We start from the raw sequence: 25,457 nt of genomic DNA, 5'->3' as shown, positions 1-25,457 counted from the left end.
TATACGTACAATACAAGACATTTAACTGCTGTTAAAAAAAAGTAACAATGATAATTGCAGTAGTGATCTTCAAAATGTATTTAAGTTGTGTTATTAGTTGCTTCAATTAACATTAGCAGCCAAACATATTTTTTTGATGGATTTGATTGGTAAATGTGATTTGTAATCCTGCTACACTGATCATTTCCTGCAGGAAGGCTACTCATAAATCATATGAATGTGAATGAAGTTTTTAATGGCCAGTGGCACCACATAGAAATAATCATTTAGATGGTTGGTAAAGTGGAGGTGCAGCACAGCTAGGTGAACCAATAAATAAACCAAAGGCCTATGATGGGTGGCAAATTTCCAACGCTCATTGATTGTGTTTCTTCACAGTTAAATTGTGGAATTTCACCATCCACATTGGGAATATTAAGCATGAGATGTGATTCATTTCCTTACTTTTTGAAGAAAATCCTTATTTTGCATTTAGTACCCTAATTTTATGTTATTCTCCTACCATTGCTATGTTGCTGCATCTGTTGAGCATTTATTCTTCTTGAGGTAAAGTTGATTTTCTTCTTATAAAATTATATTCTTATTTGACTTGCTTTTCCTTGTTCCTACTTTATGTATAATTCTTATATATTTGTTTTATCGCAAGTTTTTTATCATCACATAAGGAAGTTGTATGTTAGAGACTACAATTATTATCTCAGTATTTTCCTTCCTTGAAAGTTTAAATGTTGTCCCTCCAATTTGTTAAAAGGATTGGGAGAGGTTGATAAAGATGAAAGGATAAAATATAACAAAAATTGAAGAAACTGAGAGGAAAAGTAATCCAATATAAGAAAACAGTAAATTATATGGGGTTTAGTAAAAGAGGTGTTGAAAATCTCCGAACAGAAAATAGGGCCATTCAGTCCATTGAATGTGCTGCACAATTTAATATGATGGTGGCTGATTGAACACTTCAATGCCTTTTCCCCACACTACCCCAAAACCCTTTAAAACTTATTAACACTGCCGTCAGTCAGCTATTTAACTAGCGGAAACACCACAGCTATATGTGATACTGACCTTCTGCAATATTCATAGAATCCCTACAGTGTGGGAAACACATTTGGCCCATTGAGTCCACCCTGATACTCCGAAGAGCAACTCACCCAAATCCACCCCTCTTATCCCTGTAATCCCTACAAATCCTACAAATCCCTGGACACAGTGGGAAATTTAGCATGACCAATCCATCTAACCTGCACATCTCTGGACTGTGGGAGGAAACTGAAGCACTCGGCAGAAACCAACGCAGACATGAGGAGAATGTTCAAACTCCACACAGACTGTTGTCCCAGTGTGGGATTAAACTCTGATCCCTAGTGCTGTGAGGCAGCAGTGCTAACCACTGAGCCACTGTGCCACCCGTGTATAATCATGTATGCAAATCTTTTAGCAGTGGTTAGTGAATAACAGTCAGGAGGAGGGCGTTTAACTGAATTTCATTTGCCTTCACTCACTTTCAAGGTACTAAGGTCCAATGTTGTCCTTCCAGCTTTTGCACAGGTTAAAGTTCAAACCTGGAGCCATTCTGATTTAAGTGGCTCAGCAGCAGGGTAATCAATTAACTACTGATGTCAGCAAATTAACTTCCTTTGGATAAATTTCAATTATTTAATCCATTTTTTAGATAAAACTGTCTTAAGCACTCATGTCTCCTTTTTTGATTTTGCATTCACCCTGTCAGCAAGTTAATTAGGAACAGTACTGTCAGAGTTTTGATGAGTAATGTAGGTGGTTAAATGCATATAAAATGATGCCGATGTAGTAATTGCTCAATAGATATTTGCTGGAGAAAGGTGACAGATAAATGATTTAAGTACTGCTGATATTCAGCATCAAGCATAAGGGAATATGCATTATTATCACCAATAAAAGAACTGTCCTAGCAATGCAGACATTAATGTTTATAATGAATTGGGTCCTGATTTCACTTAACTTTTAACCAGTTGAACATCTAATTGAATGCACAGTGTAGAAGTGTGTGAAGCTGGCATTTTATTTCTCTAACAGTATAACCAGATTAACCATTAATTATCAAATGCTCCAAAAAGCCACTATTCAATCAGATTATAATCTTACTTGCTCTGCCTGGTATAATTCTAACAGGGGACATCTGCTATCCACCACTGAGAAAGAAGGTGAGGTTCGGTCAAAGTGTCAGAGATTTATTGCCAGCAATGCCCTTATTGAGTTTCTACCCTGCAGCCAACTTGGATACATTGCCATGATTCACAGCCTAGCTGTTGCAGTAAATTGCAACACTAAAACCACAGTCTGTGATTTAAACCTAAAATCAATTGGGGATGGTGACACTGATTCTAACAGTGGAAGCCTTTAACTTGATAGTGCCATTTGCTGAACCATTCTAAAGCTCTTAAAACTGTCGGTGCGGCAAACAAAATACTGTCTCTGTCCAGTTGTTAATGAAAACCAATTGACCTTCATTATGTTCTTCACACATGTTTAGTGATATGACATCTATATGCTTTTCCACAGTTCCTGATTATCAAGAACAAGATATTTTCCTCTGGAGAAAAGAAACTGGATTTGGTTTTAGGATACTTGGTGGAAATGAGCCTGGAGAGCCAGTGAGTAATTAAAGTTGGCTTGCTATTGCTCTTATTTATAATGCTACATTTGGGAAATTAAGATTTACCTTGTTTCTATATTGAACCTATGTGAAACAAAGGCATACTTCCCCTTTTAAAATTACAGAAGTGGTACACAAATTATTAATTGTGTATTAGATTTTGATGCAGCTTTGGTAAATTCAATAGTGTCTGTGACATATGCTGAACTTATGGAGATAAATGGTGTTGAATTCATTTTATCACACAATAAATTGAATTCATTTTCCAGTTTTAGTGGCCAGCCTTACAGAAGAAAGGAGTGCCTCAAAGTAATAAGTCACTTTCCTTTCCTTTAGATAGTAACAAAACTTATTCACTTGCTTTGAATGAAATTTGGTAGCTTCCTGAATGCCAGGTTTGGCATACCTGCCTGCTCTGATAGCATCAGGAACATCTCCACTAAGTTCCATAAGTTGTGCTTATTCTTTCTTTTAACTTAGAACTGCACATGAACCCAGCTATACAAGAGTGTAAATTAGTTTGGATTTGTCTGTAACTGTGCATATGAACAGCAGCATCGATTGCTTTAAGTTCAGTCGGCTTTACTAATAATACATTGTCATTTTCTTCATAAAATTTGATGATTGCAGATTGAGGAAAGTAAAATTATTCGACTCTATTAATTTTTTTTCATAAACTTCAGAATAGAGGGAAGATAAACTTCCTTTAATAAAACTCTGAATATTTCACCATATTGTTTGTAAATTCAATTCTTGAGATCTCTTTTCATGAGGTTTGGAACCCATTGCTTTGCCACATTTAACTGTAGCCAGACAGAGTTTCCATACCCTTGGGGAGTGGGGCAAGGGGGGAAGGACTTCCTCCTCCCAGCTCCACAAACTCCCTTACCAGTAGAACCCCTTCCTGAAGCACACGGTGATTGCTCCTGCCCTCTACCCCATCAGTATGGCGTATGTTTCCCCAGGTGGGAAATGTCATCAGGTGGCGAACCCTACCCATGACTTTGGATGCACAATTTCATTGTAAAACAGCACAGTGAGCCACCGGTCACCCACTGCAGCTACTTAGCCCTACTCTCAGTGCATCAGCTAATAAAAGTTACTCTCACATGCAAAAAGTTTTCAACATCAGCTAAATTGACATTAAGAACTTTAAACCTTTAAAGTTCTCTAAGTTTAAAATGGTGCTGAATTTGTAGCTGTAGCAGTTTGAAGATTATCAGTATTTTAAGAAGTCAAACAAAGATTTCCTGCTGTGCAGGCTTTTAAGTGTCAAATTCTGAATTGTGCATCTGTTGTTTCATTAAAAATTCATTGTTGAGGGTATGAGGAACTAATTTTCACTCTTCAGTGCATAAACATGCAGACTGTGATTACACATTGTCTTCTCACTAACGTTTGTATAATCACTGCAGCTACCACAAAATGGTAAATGTTTTAAATGATCATTTAGATGAATTTGGCTTTGCAAGCTATTGAAGTAACTCATTGAATTCCTGAAATATTTTGAATAATTTTCTATTTTTAGTTTTCCACAGATTATTCCATCCTTGTGCTTTTCTGTGCTCATCTTCTACTGCCCATCTTCTAGAAAATGATTAAACATTTCTTGTAGGCCACATATTTTTTGTATTTTGTCTTGGACACTCCAGTAAAAGCATCGAGTCAATGGCAACGTTTTATTTTGTTAAGCAGTGAGAAAAATGTAGTATTTTCATCTGCTCAAGATGAACACCTGCACGCTTAGTCCAAAGTACCATTACTTGGTTGGGTACATATTTGACTCATTGATGTATGTTCTGTTTAATACTACTCATAATATCTCAATTTTAAACTGATTGCAGTCTGTTAATGAGCTTTTATTAGAACTACATCAGGCTTTTATTTTACTTTTCCTTGTGTGTTTACTTGTGAAAAGTGGGAATTAATTGTGTTGAACCTACTCAATTAACATGATTGGAGCAAAGTATTGCGACTGATCTTGATATATGCTGAGTTGAAAAACCTTTCTGGTTCCTTTTGGTCCAGATCTACATAGGCCATATCGTGCCACTGGGTGCTGCTGATGCAGATGGACGGCTACGCTCCGGCGATGAGCTAATATGTGTGGATGGCACAGCCGTAGTTGGAAAGTCCCACCAACTTGTTGTTCAGTTAATGCAACAAGCAGCCAAGCAGGGTCATGTTAATCTGACTGTGAGACGTAAAGTGGTTTTTCCAGGTACGTAGTTGTCAACGTGGGATTGGCAACAAAATGCTCTTGCAAGAAAGGTCGTGTTCCTGGAGTACAAAGATTTTCACATAGACATTACATAACTTTGCAGAAACAAAATAATTTTGTCCTGTTTTTAAATTATGTATGAAAAGCAATTTATTGATTAAATAACAACTCTCCCTGTTCTTGATATTTTAAATAAATGATTGAAGGTGAATCTAGTTCATTCTCATCATGTTACTCCAACCTTATTTCTTTTACATTACTCATTTCAGAATCTTTGATGCTGCACATCCTGATGCAGTGGCTCACATAAATTGACAATCTTTCTCTCTAATTGTAGTTTTTCCAAGATCTACACACTTGTAGGGTCTTTTTCTCCCTAAGTGCATCTCTGCAAGATGAGACAAATGCTTTCATCATCTGCGCTGGGCAGCAACAAGCAACCTACATCATTTTGGAATGAATACTGAGCCAGCATTGAGATCTCTGGATGATTCACTCAACAATGACTCATCCAGCTGCATTCATTCAAAAATGGCTTAAGTCAGCTTATGTCACAGGCAGTTTGTAAGTTCTTGGAAAGCCTGGGAGATAGGACACACTCTGTTCCCAACTTACTCTTTCACTCCCTAAACTTCACATGGTATGTCAGAGGTTAGGAATTGCAAAGTTTTGTGTCAGAAAGTCTTGACAAGGCTGTTATGTCCTTGAAAACAACAGATTTTGTTTTGAAAGTATAGAATGTATCATTTTCCATTGTGCTTTTTAATCTTGTGGATTTACTGGCACATGTTAAAAATAGTGAGCCTTCTTATATCTGCAGAAAGCAAGTCCTCCTCAGGGGAGGATGCCTTTGTGATGTGCTCAAATTTGTCACTTTTTAAATTATATACAAAACTGTCCTGAGTAGTGTGCATGTGGCATAGAGCTTGGGAATGGTTTTGAGACTCTTTAGGAATGGAGACACACTCTCCATCTGCATTCTAAGGAGCTTAGCATTTTGGAATGTGACCAGCTGTTGAATAGCATGCTAAATTTGGATGGAGTAATGATTTATTTTGTAGGAGGTTGCGTTTGAGGGTCCTGCTTTTCTTTTTGATGTTTACATCTGCCGAGCATTTTCTTGAAGTTTACAACCTTAGCATTCCAACTCACCTTGAGCAAGATTTCAATCCTATAAACTCTGCCTCACCAAAACAATCTTCCATCTGTCTAGCACTGTCTGTCTTTACCCCATACTCAGTCTAACTATTGCTGTGGAGGCCAAGTCATTGAGTGTATTTAAAACAGAGAGAGATAGGTCTTGATTTGTAAGGGGATCATAGGTTATGGGGAGAAGGCAGGAAAATGGGTTTGAAAAACTTATGAGCAGGGATCGAATGGCAGAGCAGACTCAACGGGTGAATGAGGTAATTCTGTTCCTATATCTTGTGGTTTTATCTTGAACTTGATAACCATCAGAAAGGGACAGAACCAGGTTTTCAAAGGTAAGAATATGAAGAGCTGAAGTTCTGACCATGTTCATGCAGTGCTGTCAGAGAACCTTTGTTTGTTGTGATTGCTAATATAGAATCTTGTTATAAAAATCATTTGTCAGACTGCAGTACACTTACTATGGCACAAAGTTACCACTTGAACAGAGTGGGGAGAGTACCTGAGGCATGAGCATTCAGGCACTTGGGAGTTGCATAGGCCTGCTGACCCTCTGCTATCTGACCTTTTGAAGTCCTGAATGCATTGGCAAGCCCAGTCAGATTGTCAGCTGTCTTTGAAGACCGCCATCCTGATGTAGTTTCTGGCCCTATACAGTACTGGCTTTGAGTTTTCTACTGCCAAATTTGCCATTTAAAATCTCTTTATGTCACTGACACTGATGCAATGCGGGTGTAAGACTCAAAAATGATCTCAGTTTCCAGCTCCTAACTCCCAACTAAAGACCCAAATGAAGAGTCTGGAATTCCTTTCCTAACCCTCTCCACCTTCTCTAAATACCTCTTCATGCACTCTCTGTCTGTCTCTCTCTTCATTTCCCTACCTTCTCTCTACTTGTTGACACTGCTTAGAATCTAATTTTTTGACCAAAGTTTAAGTTATCATTACTACTGCTCAGTTAGGTGACTCAGTGCCACATTTTGTCTGAGATCTTCTGGTGGCTAAAGTCATCTTGCTATTAAAAGCATTCTATAACTGTAAGTTGTCGTTAAGTGTGTTCAAGAGTGGGATTTTTTTTTGATTGATTTTTATAAGTTGAATTTTATTTTGCTGATGGAAGGGACTGAGGCCAATTGTACATACTCCATCTTCTTGTAGTTTCAGGGTAACTTACTCGATATAGTTTGGGATATTTGCATAGATACTTGCTGAACAACTTGATTAACCTTTCAGGGGAAACTCAAAGCTGTCGACCATGAAGGGTTTAGCAATCTTGAGGTTTATGACTCTGTTAACAAAATGAAGAGCAATTTTTTTTATTGCCAGTCACCTTGTTGGAAAAAAAACATAACATAAACCATTTTTCATTCTTCTGACAACTTTCGGGGTATGGCTCTAAACTTCCCAAGTTCTAATATTCAGATTGAACCGAGAAATGACTACCAACAGACTGATTGATTGACTGTGTGTGGCGTCATATCTTAGATTAATCAAGTCTTCAACCACATATTGATAGGATAGTTGACCTGATGCAAATCAGAGCTGAAAACTCCCGGCTAACTTTTACGCTAACTTCCTTTTCTCTTATAAGCAATTATCATGGTAGATCTATTACCTAAACAGATGTTAGCTAAGGATGGATCCGTCTTTTACCTTTCTCTAATTCCTTCAGTCTTACTGAGTATTCAAGTGTCAACTGAGAAGTTGTTCTTCCATTTAGAAACTGATTTTGTTTCACTCCTCTCAATGCAGCAGCCGTACCAAAGCCTGAGACTGAAGTACCTGCCTCTCCAGTCTCATCACATCACAGCAGCAACCAAGCAGTTTCCCTGACTGAAGAAAAGCGCACCCCCCAGGGCAGTCAGAACTCTTTGAACACGGTGAGCTCTGGCAGTGGCAGTGCTGGTGGAGGTGGCACTGGTGGTGCTGGTGTTGGAGGGGGTGTGCAGCCATATGATGTGGAGATCCGGCGTGGAGAAAATGAAGGCTTTGGTTTTGTTATTGTCTCGTCAGTTAGTCGACCAGAAGCAGGAACCACATTTGGTAAGTTATATTTGAAAGAAAACATATTTGAATAAACTACAAGCTCAAAATAACAGATTTATGAATGCAAACATGATACACTACAATGTACATGTTTGGCAATTAGATATTAGATATCTAATTATGCTGAACTAGTATTTCTATGGTGAACCCACTCCTGTATGTTTGACTTATCCTATCATTCAAATGAGTTTGATGTACAGACATTTTTAATGCAGTTCATTATTTTATTAATAATTTGTCTTTTGTATTAAAATCACAAGGTGATTGAAAGTATTTGATGTTTTTTACTGTTTGGAAAAGTACTAGATCAAACTTGTTTTGAAACAATAGATTAATTGTATCCGTAGAGTAACATGGCATAATATAGGATTTGTTAATTTTATGTGGATTTATTATGGTCATTGGACTTTCCTAAAACCCTGCATGAAATGCTTGCTTTCTGCTTTGCCTTGCTACTTGTGTGGTTCATCTTAACTGAGCAATTCTTTGGGTTCCAATCAGTGTGCTTTCTTTGCTAATGATTAAGTGTAGCTGATTCTAGCTTGGCTTTTATTTTTTTTTAAGTTTCAGATTACATAAGAATCCACACAGTTTACTTGCTGTTACATACTGCAGCTCACAGTTTTTAATCAGTGACTTTTTTTTCCCCCTGAGTATTAAAGCTGTAGCATAGAAACTAACGTCTTGATTCCAAATGGATATCACTGGATTTAAGGTTTGCTTGCCTTTCTGCAATGAGAAAGAACAGAACATTGGCAAAGTGCTAAATTTACTCACATAATAGAACTCCTAAACTTGGCCTAATCAATACCAGAGGTGAGCACCAGAAACTGTGAGGCTAGCCACTATCAGTCTTTTCTATTTGGATTTTACATTATAATCTTGACACCCTGAAGGAATGACATTTAACCAAGGTGTCTCCTTTGACTTCTGGAAGTTTCATTAATACCGCATCCCCAGGTCATTGTGATTTTTATGTGCAATGCTTGCTGATCCACAGTTCCACATTGCATTAATTAATTTGGATGAGAGCTCAGATGTCTGAATATATAATGGTAAAAATGCACTTGGTTAATCATAGGCCTTAAAACTTTCAGAGGATATAAGGGTACATAAATCAAATTTCCACTTTCCCTGATTAAAATAAAATACATTTTTGTATTTTGTATATAACCAGCATATGTTGGTTGTTTTTTTTAACCTGATTAAAGGTGCCAGAATATTTCTCTCAATATTTATTCCATTTGTCCTTGTATTGCTCACGATACTCAGAGCTTGAAACGTTTCATGTTAACTTGCATGAGGATTGTCAATTTGCATTTCACTTTTAGCAATGTGTCATTATTAAATGTCACTGAGGTAATAGATCTCAATCGAGTGCCTGCTTCCTGTAGCAGGTGGTGCCACTTGCAGTTGGCATTTCCTTGCTAGACACCTGTCCCAAATGTCCACTGGAATACTGCAGATACTTTATTTTGTAGAGAAGGAAACGACCATGGACCTAACTGGGAACTGCATGCAAACTCTTGAAGACGTTGCAAAACTTGTGGGAGATTATATTTGATTATTAACAGCTAAAAATCTTTAGAAGAGCTAAAGATGGAGCTGCACACTGTCACTTCACAGCTGCATTTTGTAGAACAGATTGCCAATGTTTTGATCATCAACCATGGGATGTAAAGCATTCCATCATTAATTTTGCTTGGTGGCACAGTAAATTAACCCCTGACCTTCTGTCTCCCTGTCCTCCTCTCCTAATGGTTCACCTTTACCACCTTCCCAATTAAAACTTGTACAAAACCAGGCAATGCATGTGTAGCCATGCCTCACAAAATAGGTCGGATCATTGAAGGAAGCCCTGCAGACCGTTGCGGCCAGCTTAAAGTTGGAGATCGCATTTTGGCTGTTAATGGATGCTCGATTACCAACAAGTCCCACTCGGATATCGTCAACCTGATCAAGGAAGCTGGAAACACTGTAACCTTGCGCATCATTCCTGGTGACGGTGAGTCAGCAGCTCTCCTACTTTCACAGAAGCAAGACATTTAATACTTAAATTACATATTGCAAATTTACATTGTTACTTTACGAATTCTCCTGCTTTGATTTATGGCATATTCTTACTTTCATGGTTTACTTAGCTTTGTTGAATCCAAATTATCCATTTTGAATCGGTAAAGGAGAAGCCTTACAAGTTCTAGGTGCAATAATTTAATACAATGTATTTGTGAGATGATAACTGTAATTTTAACGATTTGGCACTTCCAGTATGACGTTTTGTCCAACTGGGAAACCTATTGTGAATCCGAGCCAAGGGGATCCTGAGTTGTAGTTCGCCCAGTTTTCTGCCCATCGTTTCCTACGTGACCTTCCCTTTATTGTAAATTTGTGAGAATTATTCTATGCCCAAGCCATGGTTAATTTACTTTTTCTTACATAGGATACTAAAACCTTTGCAAGATATTTCAGTGGTCACATTTTTCCGTTCAGACTGCAACCCAATAATTTATGGTTGCTGAACATGTCAAAGTTTGTTTATTTTTCTGAGGAATTACAAGATTTGTTTTGGTGTGTTTAAAAAAAATCACATTGATTTTCAATAGAGACGAAATAATCTGATAATTAATAATTTAAAAGTTGGATTTAACAACAGAATCGTGAGCATTCCAAGAATTGTCAGTGCATGTGAAGCTATGTTTTTGAGGCTTGCGAAATGATAACGATAAAAATGATTCTCTCTGACTATTTTCATACTCTATTCTACAAGATTATTAATATAGCTATGTGAATGTATTCCATTGAGAAAGTATTTCTGGGAAGAATCCACCATCTATGGCTAACTACAGAAGTTCACAATGGTATCAAGTTGAAAGAAAAAGAATGCAGCTTTGAAGATTAGTGATAGGCCAAGGGGTTAGGAAAATCGTTAAAACTATTAAAGGGTGATCAAAAAAAGGTAAGAAATTAAGATTTGAGAGTAAGCCAACATGAAATTGAAAAACAAACAGTAAAAGCTCTGAGAGCTAAAGTAAATGTTGGTCCCTTGTGAGATGAGATTGAAGAACATCATGAAGCCTTGAACAAGGACTTTGTATTCATCTTTATGGTAGATGATACAAAAAAAGCATTCTAATAACAGTAGACAGGAAAATAAGCTTAGAGGAGGACATAAAGGCCTGAATTTTCACGGAATTAGGTGAATGTTTGAATAATTTAAAATGGCATGAGAAGTCCAATTCCAGGATTTCAACAGCTCTTGAATTTTGCTGGCAAGCAGGAAAAAAAGCCATAACGTTTTCGGAAAAATGAGCTGGTGTTTCTACAAGTTGATATTAGTGTTAATCAACAACAGAAGTTTTAAGCATTTCATGCCTCTTAATCAAAGACAATGACAAAGCAGACATACAAAAGGGGTGGTACGGTGGCTCAGGGATTATCACTGCTGCCTCACAGCACCAGCAGTCCCAGGTTCAATTCCAGCCTCGGGCAAACTGTTTGTGTGGAGTTTGCACATTCTCCCCATGTCTGCATGGGTTTCCTCCGGGTGCTCCAGTTTCCTCCCACAATCCAAAAGATGTGCAGGTTAGGTGAATTGGCCTTGCTAAATTGCCCATTGTATTAGGTGCATTAGTCAGAGGGAAATGGGTCTGGGTGGGTTACTCTTCAGAGGGTCGAAGGGCCTGTTTGCACACTGTAGGGAATCTAATCTAAAACATAATTTATAACTCCATGAAGACATTAAACTGAGTTAAAATGTCTGGTCTGTGCCAGGTGTATCCTTGCTGAAATCAGCAGAGAAGGCCGTAAGTTGGTTTGGGAGTTATAATGAGACATAGCACGGATGGCGAGTATGAGTTGACTTGAGGATTATAAGAGGGAGTGAAAGCATAAAGGCTAAAGGACCCGAGCGATTTTATTACAGTTAGTAAAAGATACCAGAGAACTGAGCTGGGCCTTTTGACCAGCCCACATTGACACTTGACCACTCCTATAGCTACTTCCAATCTTCCTCCTGAAGCAAAGAGTCTGACTGTATCCCATGTTGCCGTAACTCCACATCCCTGCAGCAAAACTCCAGCCATTCATAGGCATTTCTTTGAGGTGCATATGAAAAGCCAGGATATCGCCTAATTCGAGCTGCCTTTCTCTGTAGCGAAAATCCAAGGAAAAGAATCTCTAAAAGGATAGAAGTAGGTTGTGAATGTCGGATTATGTGATGTTTTGCACTTCTACAGAAAGAATAGAAAAGCAGAATATTTAAATGGGGACAGACTGCAGAATGCTGTAGTACTGAGAGATTGGGATGACCTTACATATGAATTACAAAGACCTGGCATGCATGTACAACAAGTAATAAGAAGGCAAATGATGGTACCCTTTATCCAAGAGAAAGTAGTATGAAAGCAGGAGAAATCTTGCTACATATCGGTGAGATTATATGTACTGTGTACCATTTTGATTTTGTTATTTAAAAAGCGATCTTTTTGGTCACTAAGTTGATTCTTGAGATGAAAGAATTGCCTTTTGAGGAAAGTTTGGGGAATTTTTACCTTCAGTTGTCGGATTTTAGAAGAATAAGATGTGATCTTACTGAAGTACAGGCCTGAATATTCCAGGGGTGGGGATAGGGTGACATGGTTAAGCTAAGTAATCCAACCCTCAGCACTGTGAGTGGCGTCTCATTTTGTAGAATATTCCATCGTCTTCAGTTCCAGTAGTTCTAGCAACACCAAAGCTCAGTTGTTCACACTTCTGTGAGATCATAAAGAAGCCAGCCATGGATCCCGAAGTGCGATACATCAGGGGTGGTCAGTGTTCACGCAACCTCGGGTGGGGGCTGGACTGGTGGGTTTTGAAGTATAGGTAGGTAAGAAAGAAGGGGCATACTATCTTCTCAGGGTCACCCAATGAGCTAAGGGCCCCCTCCAAAAATAGCACCCCACCACCGTTCCTTCCTGTCATTTTTACTTTTAAAGAAACAAACTGTCCATATCATGATTTGGACTATGGACAAGGTTACCTTGGAGTCAATTCAGCTTTTACCAAGCTCAGTTGAACTTGAATTATTTATTTGTATATAGTTGATGGCTACTGATCCCAGTGCCCACTCACCCAGCATACCCAGCAGGTGTGCTTGGGGCTGGGTGGGAAATTGATGGGTTAAGAAGGCCATCCTATTTTATGGGCCCTTTGTCAAAAGCCCACTCAGTGGGTGCACATTATATCCAACCAATAGATTCTAAAGGGCCTTTACAGTGGAGATCTCAGAGAATTTTCTTCTGGTGAGGCAGTCTTGAACTGGGGGCACGATTTCAAAACAAGTTATCACCCATTTCGGATGGAAGTGAGGACTCTGTTCTCTCCAACGTTTCTGAAACTTTGAAATTCTTTCCCAAGGGACAACTGAGGGCTAAGTCATCGAATTTATTCAAGGCTATGTTAGACTACACTGGAGTCAAGGCTTATGGAGTCAAGCAGAGAAATGAAGCTAAAGGCATGATCAAGCCAACCATGGTGTTATTGAATGGTGAAGCAAGCTCAGGTCAAATGGCTTGATCTTGCTTCTATTTCTTTGGAAAACAAGCAAACATTTATCTAGAATATTAAAATGATCAGTGCAACATTGTATCTAAAGTTTTTTTTTTCTTCTTTTAGAATCCTCCAATCCATCCTTGCTAACAAATGCAGAAAAGATTGCAACAATTACAACTACTCATAACCCTCAGCAGCCACCACAGGATGGTGGAAGGTAAGATATGTCCTTATTGTTTTGTAGTTACTGTGATGTAGCTGTACTTGGAAGCACTCCATTTGTTTCCAGTTGAGAAAAATCAGCCACTTCTGATATTCTGAATACTAGTTGTTGACCTCTGATTGTGCATAAAATAAGAGTGAACTTCTCCGTGCCACTTAATGTCATCCCTTTCCCCAAAGATAGTTATTGTAAGCAAAAATGGCAAGTTTAGTTTAATAAATATACTGCCAGCAGCAAGCTGAAGGCAAATCTAGGCTTGGCTGCCAGCAGACAACATCTCAGTTTGTTCATGACTGATGATTTGCATGATGCATTTGCATGAGTTACCACAGGGTTACCAGTCATCACAGCTGAGCCCCAGCAGCATCTCCACATTCAGGAGAGAAGGACTGAGAGCAGTGGGAGAGGAGTTGTTCAAAAATGATATAAGTGGAGAAAAGTCATTGTCCTGAAGTTTGTGGTCAGCAACAGTGATGAATCTCACTGCTGACATTGAAGAAAGCTACTCATATTGGTCTAGAAATCTCTGTACCATGGGCATCTCCTTTCCTGATTTTAAGACTATCTCCCAGCATCCAGCAGCAGTATTGTGAACAAGCTGTTTAACAACAAATCAGACAAATTACAAACAAAGACATAATTATCACAGATTATCTTTAATGTTTATACATTTTACAGGAACTTAAATAAAATTTGGCACATATGCAAGAGAAGATAAGATTTTAGCTTTTCAATACAGCATTTTTATCAACATAGAAATTTTTCGTCAAACACAATTATAAAATGTATTTCCATTTCTTGATTTATTTTGGGACCTCAGAAATTCTTAAGCAATAACTCTGACTTAGTATGCAGTTAAAAACCATGTCCACTACATTAGCAAGGTGTACTTTTTCTTTGGCGTGTTTAAGAACATTGTTACTGCTTAACATAAGAAATTCTCATCAATTCAGTGATTTCTAAAACATTGCCAACTTCAGCACAATCGACAGAGGAGCAAGGATTCACTGACAACAATTTCCTCACTGAAATAGTGAGCACTGAGGGCATCACAATTAATACAACACCAAAATACAGGTCATTAGGGTATGGTATAAGAATTGATAGCTTGATATTATATTATTCTGTAAAATGATGATTTAACTATGATTTTTGAGATAGGATTTGAGCTCAGTGTAAATAAATGACTTGGAAGAACTCAGAACTCAATTTTTTTTAAATTTTGTTTTAAGGAGTAACACAAAACCAAAGCCAGATGTATCCTATGATTATAAGTCAGCTCAGGTAAGTGTCAGTTCTGAATTTAATTACTGGAAATAGATGTAGTACTGGATGAAATGGTATTAGATCAAGACCATTTAAAAGATGGGAATATTTTTTAATATTATGTTAGGTGTTATTCTCCTAAATCCAGCACATGTGAAGATCAGAAAGAAGAATTGCTGTCATGTCATTTTATTGCAATTTGATCCACAAGGCAGTTACTTGACCCATGCCACTTTGAACCAACATCTCAAAAGTACTAAAGTGGGCTAAATTGGTTGATTTTGTTGTTCCTCCATCCATGAAGCAATGGTTGCCTTCTGCTCAGTATCTACTGCTTAATTCACATCTGCCTCAAAAACTTCGGCAGGGATTAGAAACGGAGACTCCTCAAGTGGAGTCATTTTTTGTCACCATACAGCAGAACATATCGGGGTGCCATTATAGTATTGGACCAACATGCTAGTATATCTGAATGGTCAGTGTTTTGGTGAATTTACTGACTTTGGTTCTGAAAATTACATTTTGGCCTTAGCAATTATTTCCTGTTTGGAGGAGGCTAGCTAGTGTGTAAACTTAATGCAAGCAAACCATGAGAACGATTTGAGCCCATAATTATTCATTTAAGTACATTGATACAATTATAGTGTAACCAGTCACACATGAAATGCTTAAACTGAGTGAACTAAATGCTTAGCTGAACATCTTTGTATCACTACTTTTTTTTGACATGTCTCAAATTTTCAAATAATTGAAAATATTAGTATTTTTGTCAATACTGGATGATCATTGAGCAGTTGTGTGCACTTGGTTTTGATAATATTGTGGCTAATTTTTATTTTGTTTAATGAGTAACAATCCAAAACTTGCATAGAACATTTCAGAAGAAACCAGACATTCTGCTGAACAGATCTATTGTGCTGTTTATGTTGCACATGAATCTTCTTCCACTGACCTCCTATTAACACAATCTGTTTAGCTTTATGTTAATTATCTAACTTATCCAGTTGTCTGTCTTTGTAAATCTTTTGTTTTCCTAAAATGTATCCATACTATTTACCTCAACCACTCTGTTTAAATTCTGAGTGAAAAATTTTGTCCTGAATTGCTTATTGGATTTTGGTATTTTGGCTCAGTGGATAGCACTGCTGCCTCACAGCGCCAGGGACTTGGGTTCGATTCCAGCCTTGGGTGACTGTGTGGAGTTTGCACATTCTCTCCGTGTCTGTGTGGGTTTTCTCCGGGTGCTCCGGTTTCCTCCCACAATCCAAAGATATGCAGGTTGGGTGAATTGGTCATGCTAAGTTGCCCATAGAGTTAGTTGCATTAGTTAGGGGGAATGAGGGTTACTCTTTGGAGGGTCGGTGTGGACTAGTTGGGCCGAAGGGCCTGTTTCCACACTGTAGGGAATCTAATCTAATCTAATCTTAATCAACCTGTCCAGGGATGATAGGGCACACCTTGGAGTAGGTGAGTCTTGAACCCAGGCCTCTACTGTGTCTCAAGAGATTTACTCTGCCAAACCCTTTCATAATTTAAAGAGCTTGTTTAAGTCTTCAACAAATGCAGAATACTGAAGAAACACAGCAGGTCTGGTACTATCTGTGGAGAGAGAAGCAGAGTTAATATTTCCAATCTGGTATGCTACTTCTTCAGAACGGAAAGGTGCTGGAAAATAGTTTTTTTTTAATATACATTTGATAGAAGCAAAGAAAACAACGAGGTTGTAACTGATGGAGAAAAAGAAAAGGTTGTAAAATGGGTGTAAATTAAGGTGTGAAAGTGAGAGAATTGATTCTTTCTATTAATTGCAAAGTAAACAAGACATAAACAGCAAGGCTATGGGGAAGGAATGGAGGCGAATGTAAGAAAAATGGAAAACAGACACAATGAAGTCAGTTTGTGACGTTACTGAACTCAATATTGAGACCTTGAAGCTGTCAAGAGCCAAAGCAGAAAATGAGTTGATCTTCCTCCAGCTTGCATTGTGTTTCATTGCAACACTGCAACAGACCCAAGACAGAAATATTAGCATGAGGCAAAGTGATTTTAATGAAATAGCAAGCAACTAGAATGTCAGGGTCGTTTTAAGGACAGAGTGGAGGTGCTCAACAAAGCAATCACCCACTCTGCGCTTGTCTCGCCAATGTAAAGGAAACTGCATTGTGAACAGCAAATACAGTGGACTAGGTTGAAAGAAGTACAGGTGAAACTCTGCTTCACCTGGAAGGTGTGCTTGGGAACTTGGATGTTGATGAAGGTGGAGATGAATGGTCAAGTGTTAATCCTTCTGTGATGGCATGAAAAGGTGTCACGGAGGAATGAGGAAGCATTAGAAGTAATGTAGGAGTGGACCAGTATGTCACTGAGGAAGTATTCTCTATGGAATTTCAAATTTTCAACATCCGCAGTATTTTGCCATTATTTAGCTTTGAGTTTTTATTTTTTCCTGGAGAATCCCAACCTCGTCAGCCTTTCCTGATAGGTCCTTGATATAAATGAACTCTTCGCAAACGGCCTTTCTTTTTCATTGTTCCCTTGAGCAAGGAACTATCAAATGTTGCATTAAATTCTTCAAGATATTTCACGATCAGTTTGTGATTTGTGCTGATCACAGCATGAGCAGTCGTAAGGCTGAGATTGATGTAAATGTCTGCCTTCGGAAAGAGAAATATTTCTGCAGTTTGAAGGGCCAAATAAGCTTTCTGCCTCCAAGATTTCCCACATACTGCTGCATGTAAAGCCACTGCAACCGTAGGTAATGGGTACTGAGAAATTTAATTAATCAAGGTCTTTGGTCTGAAATGTGGAGCTACATGAATGTCACTTACTTATAACACCTATTATTGAATCATTGCTTTTTAGACCACAGTATTGCGCCCCTTTTTGTGTTTCACTTTGAATAAAATGAATATTCAACAAACTAAACCAACCATTGATGTCTAAGCTGGCAGTTACACTGTCCAATATGCATCAAAAATGTCCTAGGTTTGTTCAGTTTGTTACAATTGGGTTCATGATTCAGTGTAGAATAGAGACAAGATGCCTGAGCTCCCACTCCTGATGGCTATCAAGTGACCTCTTGAGGAGATGTATGTACTGGAATGTGTTTAAATTTGGTTCTAATGCTTCATATTGCCATGTTGGCAGGCAATACTAACAAGGGAAAAAAATATATCTTTTCTACCTCCAAACAATGAATTGACCTCACTTAGCAGGTAATTATAAACATTTGCTTCATGTTCTGAGATCTCAAGATTTCCATGAAGTTAAGGAAAAGATCTACTTGCTATCTACTTGTATAATTTTGACTGTCAAAATTTTCATAGGATATTCATAAAATATTTTCTTTACATGTTGAAAGTTGTTTGTAGTGGCATCGCACCACAAAACTGGAGCATAGGGGAACAAATCCAAGCAGTTTCTGATATGAAATCAAAAGAATAAACTATTAATCTAAATCCCTGAGTTTAAAATGTAATCTGCAAAGAATTGTTTTTTCAATCAAGTTGGATTCTTAGCTGCAATGATGAGTCATCTTTTTCAAGCTTATTATTTGGTTTGAGGCAATGTGTATCACTGAGTATATTCAGCCTCTGGTTATCTGGTAAAATATCTCATTGTGGGAGTAGAGTTAGCATCAGATTAGATTTATTTGTATAACTGCCAAATTTATGTATCTAAAATCATCAGGATTGAACATGTCCTCACCAGGTTTGAAGTTGGTGAAGGGATAATCACTAGTGCAAGGGTATCATAATCATTCTCCTTTCAAGAACATGTGCAAGATATGTCATTGAACAACACATAGAGGCTCAGTCAAGGCATCTGTAGGGTGTGCCTGCATCCACTGATCCATGGAATGAGGTACTCTTCTGGTGATCCCACAGATACAGGAGGACACAGATGGGTACAATTCCTGGCAGAGTCACAAGAATACCATAAATTTTTCAAAGCATTTATTCTAACTTCACGTAAAGCTCTGCTTTCTTAAATCAGGTCATGTATTAAATATTCTTAATCACTTATATAGGGAGAAGCTGGCTGTTCGTCCTTTACAGAGGAAACTAAATGGGTTCAATCCAACAATTTGGAGGATATTAATTGAAAAGATTTGGAGCATTCTTTTTTCTTCTTCTGATAACAGATTTTTATTAGCATGACTTTAATTATATTGTTGACCTTGTTACTACACTGCATTAAAATGAAAGATTTAACCAGAATTCCAATACATGGATCAGTACTTGTATTACTTTTAATAGCTTAGCATACCTAACCTTTTACCTTTGGAAAGCTGCAGTCTTTAATTTGATATTGCTTTTGCATTGTATCTGCCAAATACAAGTGTTTGATGTTAATTAAAAGCAGAATAGAAAGCTCCAGGAGCACTATTATGCAGGTGGGTGGCCCAAACAGACTGCAGCTGTGGTGTGAGCAAATCCCTTCAACATCTAAAGAAATAGAAATTACAGTGAGCCTGTCAGATCTGCTGTCCTGGAGGAAGATGACTCAGCTACGGAGTGAATCACTTTTTTTGATTAATCAACTTAATCAAAGTGCATTTATTTACCAGTAAAAATTGTAGAGTGTTGAATTCTTTAAAATGATGTGAGGGAACATGCATCCCTCCATTCTATTTGTAACCTATCGCTGAACCACACACTGTCTGATGGAGACCTCTGACCTGATTGTTATTCATGTGACTTTTCTTTTATATTGTTTTCTGCCTCCTCTCTTGTCAGGTGCCTTGCCTGAACTCAGCAGCTGTTCAGAGGCAAATAAGAAATGTAGGAACACGAAGATTAAGTATCTACCACTATCACTCTACTCATGATACTGCATTACCTCAACAATATAGTGTCCATTTGACAGAAGAGGTCCTGAATCAAGGGCAGCATGGTGGCTCAGTGGTTAGTACTGCTGCCTCACAGCACCAGGGTCCCAGGTGACTGTCTGTGTGGAGTTTGCACATTCTCCCCGTGTCTGCGTGGGTTTCCTCCGGGTGCTCCGGTTTCATCCCACAGTCCAAAGATGTGCAGGTTAGGTGAATTGGCCATGTAAAGTTGCCCATAGTGTTAGGTGCATTAGTCAGAGGGAAATGCGTCTGGGTGGGTTACTGTTCGGAGGGTCGGTGTGGGCTGGTTGGGCCGAAGGGCCTGTTTCCACACTGTAGGGAATCTAATCTAATCTAATCTAATAGGAGTGCTGTGTTACTGACAGTTTCCATAGAAGTAATAAAAGTCCAAAAAAGCCCAAGAACTGATATCCCTGCGATGGAATTTATTATGATCAAAAGTCTATCTGTCCAAAAAGAGAGCAAAACTGAAACTATATTTAGCTACCATGTCCTTTATGTCTCTCAGCTGCTTTTCACAGAACTTCACATAATGCTTGCTGACTTTGAAATATGAGGCAATGACTAAGGATCTCATACTAACCCAGAGCTTTTTTGTGTGTTAGTAAATTTGCTTACAACAGGTTTCCAGTGGCAGGTAAAACCTGCACTTAACTGTGCAAGTTAGGAATAGTTGAGCAGAGTAACATAGTTTTTGGATAAACAAGGCTGAGTGATCTGAATGACAACTCATCTATATCATGTTTTGTTATGATCGAATTTAAGAATCATGACATTCCACGCAGAGTGTCTAAACCAATTGAAGTCTAATGCTTAGAGTGAAAAATATTTGAATAAGGGCATGTGAATGTAATTCAGTCTTCATTTTAGAGGATTATATTCTGCCCTTGATTCATGTGTAAAACTTTGATAAAGTTTTTAATTTGGATAGTATATTTGTTGAAGCATTTGACTTTTTCTGAAGTGCAAGCTGAGGAGTTTACAACTGAGGCACGAGAGTCCCAGCAGGAGTGGGAGAGCGTAGTTGTAAGGTAACAAGTTCATATAGGCAGTTCCCACTATAAATGTGATCATAGTTTATAATAGGAAAAGTTAATTGATTTCAAAAAGTATGGGCAGCCAAGATATTTTTAATGCATTATGGATGATGCAGTTGAGCAGAGGAAAGGGAGTGAGAATGGTGTTCAAATTAATCTGTTGGAGTGAGTAATCCTAATTGATTTCCAATATCAAGGAGGTGCCTGCTGGGAAAACTCAGGTGAAAATGTGTTCCGAGATAATTCCTGCTTGTGGAGTCAATTGGTTGTCTGGACAGGAGGATAGCTTCACTGGAAAAGACAATGGAGGAATTACAACTGAATCCCAAGAATTTGATATGGTATTGCAAAATTTCACTAGATCAGGATGACCATTTTTTTTAAAATCAATAAGTTGTGTTAATAGTAGGATATCCAGATACTGATTTTTCTAGACTTTTTTTTATGTGCGTTTGTCATTCAGATTTTGCAAATCAAGAAGACAGCTTTTTTTTTGCAAATATTGTTGAATGTTATTTTTATGTTCCAAGGAACCTGAACTGTACACTGTGGAATTGGATAAGGGACCAAAGGGTTTTGGCTTCAGTCTTCGTGGTGGGCGTGAATACAACATGGACCTGTATGTACTCCGATTAGCTGAGGATGGTGCTGCCATCAGAAACGGTAAAATGAAGGTGAGTAGATATTGCATCAATAATAGATGGTGCATTCATTAATTGTTAGATACCAAAAGCAGATTATTACAGTCATTGCTTAAAAGAAAAGCTATCAAGTTTATAAATTAATCAGATAGAGCAGGAGTGGACCATGTGCCAGAAAGCCTGTAATAGTTGAGTTTCAGCATCAACTCCATTTTCTGGCCAGCTTCCCATAACCTTTGATTCCTTGAGGGAGCAAAACTTTGTGCCTCAGCTTAAAATATATTCAGTGACGGGACATAGAGAGTGCCAAAGATTTCCAAACCCTTGAGTGAAAAAACATTTCCTTGTCTTTAGTTGTACATTACCAATCCTTTAAGGTGAGACTGTGGTTGGAATCCTCCCAGCCCCTGAACGATGTGGGCATCGGTAAGGAAATTGGGAGAATCGTCTGGGATCAACAATGAGAAACTTCCTGCCATTGAAAGTAAACAGTCTCATTTTCCATCCAAGTGTTAAAAGGTGACGTAGAAGGCCTAATAACATGACACATTTTAACATCCTTATTATTACATCATTTAGCCTCATTAATATACAGTTTGTCATTCTCCCACCCACTACATGGAAGCTACGTGCTAGTGAGGGCAGGAATAGGAGGATAGAGCAGATGAATGCATGGCTGAGGAGCTGGTGTATGGGAGAAGGATTCACATTTTTGGATCATTGGAATCTCTTTTGGGGTAGAAGTGACCTGTACAAGAAGGACGGATTGGACCTAAGTTGGAAGGGGACTAATATACTGGCAGGGAGATTTGCTAGAGCTGCTCGGGAAGATTTAAACTAGTAAGGTGGGGGGGATCCAGGGAGTTAGTGAGGAAAGAGGTCAATCTGAGACTGGTACAGTTGAGAACAAAAGCGAGTCAAACAGTCAGGGCAGGCAGGGAGAAGGTAAGACTAATAAGTTAAACTGCATTTATTTCAATGCAAGGGGCCTAACAGGGAAGGCAGATGAACTCAGGGCATGGTTAGGAACATGGGATTGGGATATCATAGCAATTACAGAAACATGGCTCCGGGATGGGCAGGACTGGCAGCTTAATGTTCCAGGATACAAATGCTACAGGAAGGATATAAAGTGAGGCAAGAGAGGAGGGGGAGTGGCGTTTTTGATAAGGGATAGCTTTACAGCTGTGCTGAGTGAGGATATTCCCGGAAATACATCCAGAGAAGTTATTTGGGTGGAACTGAGAAATAAGAAAGGGATGATAACCTTATTGGGATTGGTTTATAGACCCCCCCCCCCCCCCAATTAGTCAGATGGTGAGACATGTATAAAGAGAGACTGACAGAGGGATAGAATTAGACAGAGAGAGGGGGGGGGGGGGAGAGAGAGAGAGAGAGATAGAGAGAGGGATGGTGAAAGGTAAATAAAGAAAGACAGAAAGAGAGAGATAGAGGGATAGAGGCAGAGAGAAAGATAGAGGGATAGAGAGAGAGATAGGGCATTGGCAGCGGGATATTGAGAAACAAACTTGTAAGGAGATCTCAGCTAGCTGTAAGAATAATAGAGTGGGTGTGGTCAGGAATTTTAACTTTCCAAACATAGACTGGGACTGCCATAGTTTTAAAAGTTTTGATGGAGAGGAATTTGTTAAGTGTGTACAAGAACATTTTCTGATTCAGTATGTGGATGTACCTACTCTTGGGAAATAAGGCAGGGCAGGTGACTGAGGTGTTAGTGGGGGAGCACTTTGGGGCCAGCGACCATAATTCTATGAGATTTAATATAGTGATGGAAAAGGATAGACCAGATCTAAAAGTTGAAGTTCTAAACAGGAGAAAGGCCAATTTTGACGATATTAGGCAAGAATTTTCGAAAGCTGATTGGGGGCAGATATGTAAACTCTTTGGATTCTCTTAATTATATTTGTCAAAGCTATCTCATGTCCCCTTTTTGCCCTCCTGATTTCCCTCTTAAGTGTACACCAACTTCCTTTATACTCTTCTATGGATTCACTCGATCTATCCTGTCTATACCTTACATATGCTTCCTTCTTTTTCTTAACCAAGGTTTAGGGTGAGAGGGGAAAGATATAAAAGAGACCTAAGGATCAACTTTTTCACACAGGCGGTGGTACGGGTATGGCATGAGCTGCCAGAGGAAGTGGTGGAGGCTGGTACAATTGCAACATTTAAGAGGCATTTGGATGGGTATATGAATAGGAAGGGTTTGGAGGGATATGGGCTGGGTGCTGGCAGGTAGGACTAGATTGGGTTGGGATATCTGGTCGGCATGGATGGGTCGGACCGAAGGTTCTCTTTCTGTGCTGTACGTTTCCTAATATGAAAGCCAGAGTGGATACCTGGCAACTCCAGCTCACCGCCATTTTGTCCAGCACTCCCATCAGTCACCACAATCACACGGCACACTCCATTGGGTCTCCATCCAGCAGAAGCTCCAAACAGCATTGGCAAAGCAGGTTGTCAATAATCCTTTATCAGATATGTGTGGGGTAAGTGAAATGAGTCATACAGGGCATTGTCAGTGCCTGACTTGGTTTTCTGCTGGGCTTTTAAAGATGTGAAATGTCAGGAATCTCATGAGATTCCAGTCAGTATTCCCATCTATGGCAAGTGAGAACATAAGACAAATATAGGTGCATGGTTAATGAGGTGAGTCTGGGCTAGTGCAAGAAACCTTGCTGGAGTTTATGGAGACCAACCCTCATGAGATTTGCTAAAACTAACACATACCTGATTTCTGATTAGATTCAGTCCTGTGTCCCTGTGTTCTCAATCTTCAGCAAGGAAAAATCATGTCTCATTCTCCTCCACTCCAGACAGCCAAGACTCCACTTACTCAGCCTCTCCCACAAGTTAGTTAGCCTCTGATATGCAACTGCCGAAGCAAGTGCATATTCTTTGGACATGGAGATGGAAATAGTGCACAGTATTCACAACAATCTGACACAATTATAGTAAGGCTTGCATATCTGAAACTTAAATTTCCATGCAGTAAAGGCCAAAAAGCAGTTTACCTTCCTACATGCTAACTTACAAATGCAACCAAATCTCTCTGCATGACAATTACTATAAGTTTCACATCTTTTAAAAAACATTGAGTTTCTATTTTTAATACCAAAATGAATAACCTTGTAAACTGATGTATAGAGTTTGTTTTATCTTATGTGGAATTTAAAAAACACATTCGAGATCAAATGAGAAATAAAGCATTGCATTGAGTTGATTGAGTGTTCACATCATTAAAGTATTGATTTTATTGTACGGATTATTAATATTCTAGTTGGTGGAGCAGTGTAATTTCCTACTGAAGAAAAATTATATCAAAGCTTCTGTCAAAACAGAAATTTGGTGTTGAAGGAAAGAACAGTGGAGCTAAGAATTTATTCATTTTACAAGATTTTATTTTTAGAAGCTATTATATATTTCATACCACCAGCAATTAAAAAAACTTTCAACTTCCTGTTGTACAAATAATTATTTTTAATTGAGCTGTTGGGATATGTTATAACATACCTCTAGTGCAGGCAGACCTTGAACCCTTCTGTCAGGCATACTGCCAGAGTGTCACAAGCACTCTAACATTAACCTGGGCTCTAGCTTACTATTCCTATGACATTACCACTATTCCACCATTTTCCCTTTCAAATTAATAACCACTACCTGAATACAATGAATCCTTAATTAATGTACAATTAACTTGCAAATGATTTTACTAACTGAAACATTAGAGAAATTGACTAGCCAGAAGAGGCAACAAATGGATAAGGCTACATGGCTGTAAGTTCAAACAAAACCTGGATCTTTGTCATGAGTCCTGATTTTTATGCTTCAATAAGA

General features: G+C 38.5%; 1 protein-coding gene across 6 annotated transcripts in view; it reads left to right on the top strand.

Annotated features, from left to right (window-relative positions):
• magi1b (membrane associated guanylate kinase, WW and PDZ domain containing 1b) overlaps positions 1 to 25,457 on the top strand; it is a 462,351-nt gene that overhangs the window by 409,812 nt on the left and 27,082 nt on the right. For 4 of the 6 annotated variants that reach the window (XM_043708285.2, XM_043708281.2, XM_087994418.1 and 1 more), the window contains 7 exons: positions 2,539 to 2,630; positions 4,661 to 4,853; positions 7,755 to 8,045; positions 9,853 to 10,053; positions 13,704 to 13,797; positions 15,036 to 15,087; positions 21,489 to 21,632. In XM_043708285.2, coding sequence (XP_043564220.2) covers positions 2,539 to 2,630; positions 4,661 to 4,853; positions 7,755 to 8,045; positions 9,853 to 10,053; positions 13,704 to 13,797; positions 15,036 to 15,087; positions 21,489 to 21,632 — 1,067 coding nt within the window. The remainder of the gene's footprint in view (positions 1 to 2,538; positions 2,631 to 4,660; positions 4,854 to 7,754; positions 8,046 to 9,852; positions 10,054 to 13,703; positions 13,798 to 15,035; positions 15,088 to 21,488; positions 21,633 to 25,457) is intronic. The other 2 variants (XM_043708283.2, XM_087994417.1) reach the window with 2 other exon arrangements.

The sequence above is a fragment of the Chiloscyllium plagiosum genome, unplaced genomic scaffold (assembly GCF_037043375.1).
Source record: "Chiloscyllium plagiosum isolate Xiang-an unplaced genomic scaffold, Cpla_swu_hap1 HiC_scaffold_14, whole genome shotgun sequence".
In the NCBI taxonomy this organism is placed as follows: domain Eukaryota; kingdom Metazoa; phylum Chordata; class Chondrichthyes; order Orectolobiformes; family Hemiscylliidae; genus Chiloscyllium; species Chiloscyllium plagiosum.
Note: the sequence above shows the minus strand (reverse complement) of the source record. Positions and strands in the feature narration are given on the sequence as shown.